Here is an 11,360-nt window from a genome sequence, read left to right as displayed (position 1 = left end):
TGGGTGGCTCAGTGGGTTAAGCCGCTGCCTTCGGCTCAGGTCATGGTCTCAGGGTCCTGGGATCGAGCCCCGCATCGGGCTCTCTGCTCAGCGGGGAGCCTGCTTCCCCCCCTCTCTGCCTGCCTCTCTGCCTACTTGTGATCTCTGTCAAATAAATAAATAAAATCTTTAAAAAAAAATCTTTAAAACAAAATTCTCTTTTCAAAGTTCAACAGAATGATCTCCCTTCTAAGCAAAATATGAAACGGACACTATTTAATGTTTCTCTATACCATTAGGGACGATCGCGTATTGTGGTCCCCTCATAACAAACGACCTCCTTCCCTGGCCAACGGCGGCACCAGCGGCGAAGAGGCCGCGGATCCCTGTGCTGCCGTGGCGGTTTGAGGGGGGCTGGCGGGTGTGGGGTCGGGGGGAGCGAGACCTTGCCGCTCCTCAGATGTGGGGAGCACACCTGCTGCCTTCCAGCCGTCCACTCCTTTCCATGGCTGAGGAATCCCGTGTCGGTAGACAGGCCGCGTGCTGGTGGCCCGGTCGGCGGGTAGTGGACTTGGGGTCATCCCTGCCCAGGTGTCATGGGGACACGCTTCTCACCTGCTGTCACACTCGGCCCAGGTTCAGTCAGTAAAGGCTGCTTCTGTCCTCTGGGGCCCAGCTTCCCCCGCAGGAGCAGCCGGGGACGCCCGCACCGGCCCCACCGCGTCCTGGGCTCTACCTGCCAGGCCTTCCAGTCTCTGCTGAGGAGCCGAGTCCGTGGGGGCGTGAGGGTCCGGCGGCCCAGCACATCCTGTTGCTAGAATGTCCTTTCTCCCGTGAGTGCTCTGGGCCCCCTTGTTGAAATTTGTCCACAAATACCGGGCATGTAGCTTTTTGTCAAGTGTGAAGTGTTTCTTTAAGAAAAAAAGGCCGGGGCAGACTGGTGAGGAGCTCTCCTGTCCCTGTCCCCGTGGGCCAGTAATCGGCTTGGGGCCCCAGGGACTGCAGGAGCAGGCAGTGGTCCCAGGGGGGCTGCTGGCTTTCAGCGTCGCGGAGGGGCAACGTGAGCAACGTGCGGCCCCTGGACCGGCCGGACCTTCCCGCTGCCCTTCCACGCTGAGCGCGGGCCCCGGGAAGTGGGAAACGGTGGCCTGTGGAGGCTCTGCCTGCCGCTCGTCTCCACACCACCTAGGTGCTGGCCGGGCTGTCCCTGCCAAACCAGTCGGGGCACTTTCTCCCCTTGGTCCTGGGAGGGACAGGTTTGGATGCAGGGTAAGAGGACTCCTTGCTCCAAACCGAAGCAGCTCCAAGAAGAGAGGACACGGCACCCCCGCCCCCACACCAGGCTCAAATGGTGCCTTCATAACCTGTCTGGGGCCTGAGCGAAGCAGCGGCCTTTCCCAGGCCCTACCCCCGTTGTACTGCTGGGCTGTGGTTCTAGTCCTCCCAGTGGGGCTTCTGACGCGGAGTCGTATGCAAGTCCCAAACTGGCAGACTTGGGCCTGGCCCTGGGCGCTCTTTGGACGCACCCAGCCGGGCCCTGGTCTGCCGGCCCCACCTGCCGCCCCCACCCCCCGTGCCGTGCCCCACAGGCCCCACCCTTGGCCAGCAACCTGTCATCCCCCCACCCAAGACCACTCTCCCGGAAACCTTATATTGCCTTCTACAACCCCAGGTGCATGGCTGCTTTGTGCCAAGCCCCTAACCTGGCCAGACCCCAAGACCCTTAGCATGGACACAGGAACCACACCCCACACCAGGTCCTTTGCTCAGAAATGGGACCCGGATCCAGATTATTGCCAGTTTTAGGAAACTCAGGGACGAGGGTGCTGAGTTCCAGGACAGGCTGCAGGACTGAGGACAGGCAGAGAAGGGACAGGAGGGACACACGCAGGCCTGGACTGATTTCCAGGAAACCAGCTCTTTCAAAGTGTAACAGGAGATTTGAGGATAAAGACTGACGTTCCTGTTCCTACATGAGTAGGAAGACGGTTACTGGAGTAACGGTCGCATTTTTTGAAACTATTTCTAAGGACTTATTTGAGATGGATTCCCAAGCTGATGCTGTGCCGAGCAGAGCCTGACATGGGGCTCAATCCCACGACCCTGAGATCATGGCCTGAGCCGAGACCAAAAGTCAATTAACCCAAGGAGCCAGGCAGGTGCCCCAAAAGACCATTTTTAGATACAGGCACTGAAGCTTTTATCTATAAATGACTCCGAGTCCAGAATTTGCTTCCAAATAATGCGGGGGGCGCAGGGCCGGTGCGCGCTCCTGCTGCAGCTGGGGGGACGCGGGGCTAGGGGGATGCAGGGCAGGGGCCCTGCCACCACAGTAGCTCTACGGAGATTCCCGCTGACACCGGACGCGCACCCACAGCGCTCCAGAACCAGGAGTCCAAGGTCCCATGTCCCAAGGTTCCGCCAAGGGTGGCATCCGCCTGTCTGCAACTTTGGAAGGCCTCTGGGTGGCCCCCACACCCACTCTGCCCCCCCCCCCCCCCCGGTCTGTCCAAGGGTGTGCCCAGCCTCTGGGGCTCCTCACACAGCCCAGAGCAGGGCTCCCAGGGCAGCTGGCCAGACCCAACGGGGAGCAGGGGGTGTCTTGTAGCACCCAGGTGCTTGCTGAGGAGGCCCGGGGGGTCCGTGGGAACTTGGATCCAACTGAACCCCCAGAGTGCATACCCTGCCCGTCCCCATCCCCCCCAGTTCCTCCACCCACAGCCCTCCCCGATGTACGCGGTCAGGCTGGGGCCTCTTTCTCCCTCTGGGCCCTCAGCCTTGCCCCCCAGAACCGGATAGCCTCTTTGGAGGGGGCAGAACGGGTCTCGCAGGCCAGAGCCCGCACACAGACACGGGGTGTGGAGCACTGCGCGGTCCTTTATTGACACCCTGCAGAGAACCCCTTGCGGGGTGTGGGGACAGGCTGCCTGGTGCCAGAACTCAGGCTGGGGGGTGCTCTGTGGGCAGCCGCTGGCCGCACAGAGTGGGCCCCTGCATGGGGAGCTGGGGGAGGCGCGGACAGCGTGTGGGGCGCTGCCTGCTCCCTGAAGGCGGCAGCAGGCTCCCGGCGCTGAGAGGTTTCCGTGAAATTACTCGTTAAAGCAACCTGGTGCCCATGGGCCATGCGCCCACCCTCCCTCCTGGACTTGGTGGTTCTGCCCAGTGCCGTCTGCCCAGGGGCCCCGGTGCTGGGGGGCACAGCTGCCTTTGAGAATGTCAGAAGAGCTACGGTCCCTCTCCAGAAATAAAAGTGCCTGTGCGCACCCCGAGTCTGCTGAGCTGTGCTGGGGGGTCGGTACCCCCTCCATCGCCACCCATCCCTGGATGGAAGCTGCTGCTGAAGGCCTCAGACTGGAGAACAGCCCACCTCCAGGGTGAGCCGGCTACTGGGGGAGGAGAGAACCAAACCCAGGGCCTGGACACCTCCCCTCTGGGTCATTACTGTGCCTGGGGGAGGACATGGGGGTCCCCCGGAATGCCAGGTAGGGAGAGCCTGGGGAGGGCAGGCAGAAAGTGGAGGGGACGGAGGATTCTGGAAGGATCTCCGGCCCAGGTAGGCTGGGTGCGGCCGGAGCCCATGGGGGAAGGCCAGGGTGGGGGGCCCGGGAGGACGGAGGCCTGGGCACACGGGCAGCGCTCAGCCCACCAACCCTCCTGGGTGCGGGGTCGCCCCTTCCCCCCCCCCATCAGGAAAGCACTTTGATGCCGAAGTGCTTGCGGAGCTGCTCCAGGAACACAAACGTCAGCACTGTGTGCGGCATGAGGCGGATGCCGGCAGGCAGGAGGCCCTGGGGACCAGGAAGCAGGAAGTGAGGGGAACCCCAGGGCCCGCCCCGCCCCGCAGCCCCGCCCCGCAGCCCCGCCCCGCAGCCCCGCCCCCACCAACGGCCCACCTTGTAAAAGGCCAGCGGCCCCAGCTTTGCTGTCTCTACTGCGCAGTGGAGAACACCCTGCAGAAAACACAGAATTAAGCAATAAAAAGAGCTGTTTTTCTCAAGGCGCACATGACAGCCCCTCCCCCAGCACCGGCCAGGGGCCCTGCGCAGTGAGCGGCCGGGCCTCAAAGATCATGACAGCAGGCAGGCAAGGTCACTGCCACCAGCCCCGCTGACACAGCAGAACCGGGCACAGGTGACGCTCTGGGCACCCACAGTGCATGGCGGCCCCACACGGTGGGGGGGCATCTGGCAAGAGGCATAGGGCCCAGTAAGGACACTGATGAGGTCATGCAGGGGCCCCGGGGTCTGGCCGGCCCGCTTGATCGTGGCACCCCACCGACTTTCACTGACTTCAGTGAACCCGCCAGCTCGTGACACAGCAAGGAATCAGATTTAAACACACACAGGGGCCACCCTCCCGGCTGCTGGTACAGCACGCAGCTCTTGATCTCAGGGCCGTGAGTTCAAGCCCCACACTGGACGGGAGCCTACTTAAAAAAATAAAATCTTTAAAAACACACAGGGCCAAGGGCTGCTGCACGGCTGGCTGGAACAGCAGCGGGAGAGAAAGCCTCAGCCACATGCCAGGATGGGGACACAGGTGCACCCAGCCACGGAGGCCGAGGGTGGCAGTGTGGGGACCCCTCCCGGGTCCCCCGTCCCCACCCCCACACCTGTACTGTCGAGGGGAATGGTGCCTGCAGCCGCCACTCACCTGATACTCGCCCTTGGCATTCATGAGACGCGTCTTCAGGACGTCCAGGGGCTGGCACAGGATCGTGGCACACCCACCCTACGGGGGGAGCTTAGCACCAATGGGCCTGCTGGGCGGAGTGTGCCGGCACCCCTCGTCCTCCCCTCAGAAGCCCCGGCCCGGACCCCCGGAGGTACCCTCAGAGCTGCAGGACCCCGGGACACTGGGAGTCACTCAGAGCCATCTCGGCTGGGGCTCCGGAGCCTGGGCGCCCACCGACACATGCGGCCCGAGAGGGACCTCCGCCACGCCTGCCCATAGCCTCCTGCCTCCCGAGCCCCGGCCTCGTCCCAGGCACCCTCAGCTCCCGAGGCTGGTCGGCCCCAGGCCCCCGACGGCCAGGCCCAGCACTCACCGCGATGAAGCTGGCGACAAGGTGAGTGAGGACGCCATCAGGCAGGTGCCCGGTGCTGAGCACCAGCTGCTTGGCCTGATCGTAGCAGGACAGCTGCAGGGGTGGAGCGGTGAGCAGGGCCCGTGGGATGGCTCCCAGCTCCAGGGAGAGCAGACAGGGGCCCACAGGGACGTCACCGGGACTGACCAGGCGCCTGCTCCGCAGCACGTCTCCACGGTCACTGTGACCAGGCAGATGGGGGAGGCCGGACCGGGAGGGGCCTACCCACCTCCCCAGCCCCCGTGTGTGGTCCGAGCCCACGGCCTTCCTCCACCACCTCTCCAGGGGCTGAGGGCGGGTCCCCCAGATGCCGCCCCGAGAGCCCCCCCCACCAGCAGGAGCCCCACCTGGCCCACGGTGACTAGCATCCCTCGACTGGATGCCATGCTGGCGCCCGAGAACAGCTTCTTCAGACCCTCTGCCGGAGAACGAAGGTCAGGCGCCCAGCCCAGTGCCCCCCGGCCTCCCCCAGGTCCTGCACGACACTCCCAGGCCCTTCTGCCTCCTGGGACCCCCCAAACACAGGGCCTGCTCCTCTTACCTTCCCGGGCCACACGGTACAAGCCGTCCACAGCGTGGGCGTAGCTGCCAAGGACAGACCATGGGCCCGTGTGAGGCTTTCCCTGCCCACTGGCCCCCACGGGAGGGCCCTCCATGGGGAGAGCCACGCAGCTCCCACGGGGGCAGGGGACGACCGTGCCTGAAGACCCCCCGAGGCTGGGCCTGGCTGTGGGCTGTTCCTTAGGGTGAGAGGGTGGGGGGGCCAGCCTGGAGCCCCATTTTGCCCCTGGACTGAAGCCCATGCCTACTCTAGCTGGGGTGTCAGTCCGTAACAGCCTTGGAATCAACAGGATCTCAGACTTTATGAAAAATATTTTTACCGTTAAAAAACAAAAAACAAAAAACCCCAGCTCCCAACCTTTTTAAAGGCCCAAAGTCACTTAAATTTGTAAACGGTCCTTCCTGTGAACAAGTACAAGATACCAGAAAGGCAGGGGAATGTAGCCAGCCTCCACCCCAGCGCCCCGGAAAGGAACAGAAGCCCTCCTGACTCAGGGCAGATGTGCGCCGGGTCAGCCGTCTCTGCCGCTCCCAGGGACGCCACACGCAGCAGGGCCTGCTGGGACTCCCAGCTGGGGCCCGGCAGAGCTGCTCAGGTCTCCCTGCCCCGTGCCCCCAGCAGCCCCCCACAAACCAGAGTAGAGCCCGGCCCGGCTACTCACTTGCGACGCTGACTCAGGGGCAGCTTCATGTCGTTCTGCATCCTGAAACCACCACACCGGCTCAGGGGCGGCAGGGGCGAGGCACGCCCCACACAGAGGCCAGCGAGCTGCGGGGCTCGCCCCGCCCCCTGCTCCCACCCCTGGGTCCAGGACCCCAAGGTCCAAGCGCTTGTTCCAAGCTGAACCCACCGCGGACACCAGAGAGTAAGCCCCCCGCCCCGTCAGGAGTCAGGAAAGACCCTGACCTTGGCGGGGGCGGGGCACACACTGACCTGACATTGACCATATCCGCGGGCGTCCCCACGAAGCCGCCAATGCAACCTGGGACGACAGAGCCCAGAGCCCACATGGGACGCTGGGTGATGCCCACGTGCGCCCCCACCCCCCGGCCCGGCTGGCAGCTCACCGCTGATGGCACCCAGCAAAACCTTCTTGTAGAAGGGCAGGGGCCCCTCGCTGCTCTTGCTCACGTGGTCCCGCACGGTCTCATAGATGGCGAACCGGGTCAGGGAGTAGGTCATCTGGGGGAACAGGGTGCTCAGAGGGCACAGGAGGCGCAGCCCGTCCGCCCCCCCGCCCCCCATCATGGGCCACGGGGCAGGGAAGGACCCTCCCAAGGCCCCACGGTCAGCAAGCGACTGGGTCGGCGCGTGACTGAGCGGATGCGCAAACCCGGGCCGGCCGCATCAGGGTTTCCCTCCCCGGGCTCAGTCTCCCCATCTCTCAGGGGAGGTCGTGAGCCAGCTCTGAGAGCCGGGCGCCCTGCCCACCCAGCGTCCCGGGAGGGGAGCCCGAGGCACCTGTCGGCACAGGGAGGCGCTGAGGCCATTGTAGAGCGCCAGCACGCCGTCGGAGCGCACCACCCGCAGCGCCATGCCCGTCATGCGCAGCTTCACCCGCTGCTGCGTCTGCAGGTGCACCTGCGGGGACAGCTGCTCGCCGCCGGCTCCGCGCCCGGCCCTCTCCCGCCACCCACCGCTCTTACAGCCACACGAAGACGCAGTTTAGAGACGGGAAACCGAGGCAAAGAGAGACACAGAGGTCTCCTACGGGTGCCCAGCTGGGACTCCACGCCCACACTGGGCACCAACCTGCATTCCACCCTATGCCGCCTTATGAGTGACAACACCGGGGAGCCCGCCAGGCCTGCGAGAAACAGTCCGCACACGCGTCTGGGTCCTCACGACGCACGGCAGGAGCGGGGTCCTCAGTCCCATGCTGACAAGGACACTGAGGCAGGATGCAGACCCCGGCTAGGGGACTCCAGAGCCCCGTGTCTTTTTCTTTTCAAAATTTATTTATTTATTTATTTATTTGACAGACAGAGACCACAGGCTGGCAGAGAGGCAGGCGGGGGTGGGGGAGAAGCAGGCTCCCTGCTGGGCAGAGAGCCCGATGCGATGCGCGGGGCTCCGTCCTAGGACGCTGAGATCATGACCCGAGCTGAAGGCAGAGGTTTAACCCACTGAGCCACCCAGGCGCCCCTCCAGAGCCCCATTTCTTAGCCATGCCACTTCTCAAGAGGGATCAAAAATTATGGGGACAGGGTGTCTAGGGGGGCTCAGCTGTTAAGCGGCTGCCTTTGGCTCAGGTCGTGATCCCGAGGTCCTGGGATCGAGCCCTTCATCGGGCTCCCGGCTGGGTGGGGAGCCGGGTTCTCCCTCTCCCACTCCCCCTGCTTGTGTTCCCTCTCTCACAGTCTCTCTGTCAAATAAATAAATATAATCGTAAAAAAAAAAGTTAGGCTGAAGAAACATGATGGGCTTGGAAGAGATGCTGGGAGTCCAGTGGGGGAGACAGGAAGGGACGCTCCTGGGAGGGCCAGGGCACGGCCACCCCGGAGTCTGTCCTCGTACGCCCCACTCTGTCCGGCCCCAGTCATGTTCTGGCTGGGCCTGCTCGGGGAGGTTACGGACCCTCCTGCCTCAGTTTCCCTCAGTGTGCTATGAGGATTAAGTAGCTGGTGGGTGTACCTTTCCCTTCCTTCTTCCCTTCCCTTCCCAGGGCCTTGGGTGTGGGCCCCATTTTACCCCTGGACTGGAGCCAATGCCTGCTCTAGCTGGTGGGGCAGCGAAGGTGGGGAGGGATGGCGAGTGCTTTGTGCTCCGCTCAGCCGCAACGGCTAGTTGGACAGGACAGAGGACACTGGGCCTGGGGGCAAGGCGTCCACTCGGAAAGCAGCCCTTGTCCAGGCGAGAAGCAGCTGTGAGACTGAGCCAGGGCATGGGGCAAAGGGATAGTTCAAAGAGCTGTAAAGTCATTTCTCCAGTGGCCTCCAAGGCTGCCACACTGCCTGCTGCCCGCCCCTCCCCCGCAGAGGGCTGCGTCCTCCCCCGGCCAGCAGCAGTCAGAGTCCTGTGGCTGCCTGCCTCCCTTGACCTCCCTCCTGGGGGCATTCTGCAGCAAAACAGCACCAGGGGGCAGGGCATGGGGCAGCGAAGCCCCAAGGAGCCTCGGACAGTGGACAGGGCCCTTGGAAGCTGCGTCCCCCACAGTCAGACACAGAGCCGAACCCTGGGGCGGCGCAGGCCTGCGTGGGCAACGGGAAAGCAAAGCAAAACAGACATGAGGAGGTTTCTCCTTTCTCAAACCAAAAAGCAGTTTTCTGTTCACTGTCACCTCCTCTCTCAGTGATCACTGCATCCCCCGGGGCCTCTCAGGCCTCTCGCAGGACAAGCCAGGTGTCAGGTGCGCCAGTGGGGCCACCACCTCCAGCCCCCATGTCGGCTAGTCCTGCCCTGACTGGTGGTTTGGTTTGTGTTTTCACTGGGGAAGTCCATCCCCTCCATTTAGAACAATGGCTGCTGGAAGAAACAGGTCCTCAGGTGGAGGAGGGCCGCGGCGGGGGCCTGGCAGGAGGCTGAGGTCTGGGTGAACCGGGCCACAGGCGCCAGTCCCTCCCAGGGAGTGAGTATGGGGGTCAGGCTGCTGTGCAGGGGGTGGGGAGGGAATGAGGTGGCCGGGGAGCTGCCCCCTGGCCCCAGGGTCCCCAGGGCAGGGCCTCCTGGGCAGACCAGGCTTTGCATCATTGGCCCTTTCTTCTTTGTAGTGAAAAAGGGACAGAAAACAAACCCCCCTTGGCTGGCCCTGGGAGACAAGAGCAGCTCTGTCTCATACTGCCCCACAAGCACTTTTCCTAAAAAAAGTAAAATGAGTGTGAATGCTTCCTGCCGGCCCCGAGAGCAGGACCTGCGTGGGCAGAGTCTGCGGCTTCCAGGTGCCCTCCCAGCTCAGGAGGAAGCAGCCCGAGGCAGGGACCTGCAGGGACGGGTCCCATCCCGTCATTGTGCGCTGGGTACCCACCGGGCGGGGAGGCCACCTGGCCCATGCGCCGGGTGTGCTAGAGCCACCAAGCGCGCACCCCACAGAACCAACCCCTCCACTCCAAACCCGGGGGACTCCTGTCCTTAGAGCTGCGGGATGGAAACGGACTCAGAAAGGCCAAGCGGACAGCCCAAGGTCACACAGGTGGTATGGGGCACGACCGACACTGGACGCGACCCGCGGTCCCCGACAAGGGGCACCTCCGCCGCGGAGTGGGCAGGGTCTCCGGCGGGGGCAGAGAACCGCAAGGCGGCCCCAGGTCTCAGGCCCTCCTGGGCCGATGCGGGGCTAGACGGGTCAGTGCCCAGGGGCGGGCGGCCCCCCGCGCCTCGCCGCCGCCCCCCGCAGCCCCTCCCGCCCGCCCCCCGCCCCCGCCCCCGCCCCCGCCCCCGCGCGGCCCGCGCCGGCCTCACCTTGAGCAGGTCTAACGGGTGCGTGCAGCAGGCGGCCCCGCAGGAGGCCAGTCCCCCGAAGTACCAGCGCGACACGCGCGCCTCCGCCGCCATGGCCCGCGCCGCGGGCGCCCGGGAGCGCCGGCGGCCCGCTCGCGGCTACTGCTGCCCGCAGCCCGGCCCCGGCCTCCGCCCAGCCGCGACCGGACCCCAACTCCCGCCCCGGACCCCGGCCCGCACCGCCGCCCGCGCCGAGTTCAAAGCGCTACCAGCCACCCGCGCCCCGCGCAGCCAATGCGCCCGCGCGGCCCTGGGGGCGGGGCCAGGGGCGGGGCCGGCGAGACCCCACCTCGGGCCGGGGGCGGGGCGGACCGCCCGCGTCTTAAAGCGGCCGCGTCCCGGCAGCCGAGTCGACTGGGCACCGCAGAGCCGCCTGCAGCTGTGCCGAGGGGGTTGGGCATGGCCAGGCCCCCCCCGCCCCTGCACCAACTCCTGGGAGCCTGCTGGGTGGGCCTGCTCCACTGCCCCCGGGAACCCGGCGTCCCCCCCCGCCCCCGCCTCCGCCCCTGCAGGGTCACCCCCACGCCTAGGGCAGGTCTCCAAAGGTCAACGCGGAGGAGCGGCCTCGGCGCCCGGCCAGTCCCTGACACACCCGAAGGCCGGCCTCCTGCAAACAGCCCGCACCAGCTGCGGCCCTGACCTTGCACCCAGCGTCCCAGCCCCACCACGCAGGCCCTAGGGGTCAGCCCTGGGACACGTGCATGCGGGGGTGGGGGTGGCAAAAAACCTTCCCGGAGCCAGTCTGCGGATTACAGGGAAACTAGGGGCAAAGGACAGTTCGGGAACACTAGCCGACCTCCGGTGCTCCCTGCCAAGTGCAGCCTCAGGTGTGCTCTGACCAGACGCCCCAGGCAGCCGTCCTGGAGGGGGACGAGGAGACGGGAAGTTCTGAGCCATGGCGGGTGCCGGCTTCTGGGAGGTGGCATTGGGAGTCTGCGTGCCCCCAGGTCCCCACTCTCATTCCACCAGCCAGCAAATAGGAGGCGCGAGTGTGCTCTAGGCCAAAGACGCACCTGCTGGGCAAGGTGGGAATCTGCACCCCGGGGTCCCCTTCCAGCCGGGCACAAGGACCCAGAGACCACCAAGCCGGAGACCCCTCCCACAGGAAGGTGCGGGTCAGGGCAGGGGTGGGCACAGTGGGGGAGGGTCACAGCAATTTCCCGGAAGCCAGAGAGGAGGCACCTGGCTGGCTCCGTTCCAAGAGCATGTGACTTTTGTTCTTGGGGTTCTGAGTTCAAGCCCCACATTGGGCATACAGCTTACTTAAAAAAAAAAATTCAATTGTATTTCTACATA

General features: G+C 64.9%; 1 protein-coding gene across 1 annotated transcript; it reads right to left on the bottom strand.

Moving 5' to 3' along the window:
• Positions 1-2,838: 2,838 nt before the first annotated feature.
• On the bottom strand, positions 2,839-10,166 carry LOC111160416 (solute carrier family 25 member 10). The gene is made up of 11 exons (XM_022523518.1): positions 10,026-10,166; positions 7,089-7,208; positions 6,695-6,809; positions 6,561-6,609; positions 6,289-6,330; positions 5,607-5,650; positions 5,413-5,483; positions 5,027-5,119; positions 4,633-4,710; positions 3,873-3,929; positions 2,839-3,767 (listed from the first exon to the last, which is right to left on the bottom strand). Exons 1-11 carry the CDS (start codon positions 10,116-10,118, stop codon positions 3,666-3,668), a joined length of 864 nt encoding a protein of 287 aa, XP_022379226.1. The 5' UTR covers positions 10,119-10,166; the 3' UTR covers positions 2,839-3,665.
• Positions 10,167-11,360: the final 1,194 nt, after the last annotated feature.

The sequence above is a fragment of the Enhydra lutris genome, unplaced genomic scaffold (assembly GCF_002288905.1).
Source record: "Enhydra lutris kenyoni isolate GAN:26980312 unplaced genomic scaffold, ASM228890v2 scaffoldscaffold75, whole genome shotgun sequence".
Taxonomy (NCBI): domain Eukaryota; kingdom Metazoa; phylum Chordata; class Mammalia; order Carnivora; family Mustelidae; genus Enhydra; species Enhydra lutris.
This window is presented reverse-complemented; position numbering and strand designations above follow the sequence as displayed.

Excerpts from the sequence above, each read along its gene's own strand:
- LOC111160416 (XM_022523518.1), bottom strand. The coding sequence starts at position 10,118 with ATGGCGGCGGAGGCGCGCGTGTCGCGCTGGTACTTCGGGGGACTGGCC. Across the intron at positions 6,331-6,560 it reads GCGGATATGGTCAATGTCAG|GATGCAGAACGACATGAAGC; the intron begins GTCAGTGTGTGC and ends TGGTGGTTTCAG. Across the intron at positions 5,120-5,412 it reads TGCTAGTCACCGTGGGCCAG|CTGTCCTGCTACGATCAGGC; the intron begins GTGGGGCTCCTG and ends CCACCCCTGCAG.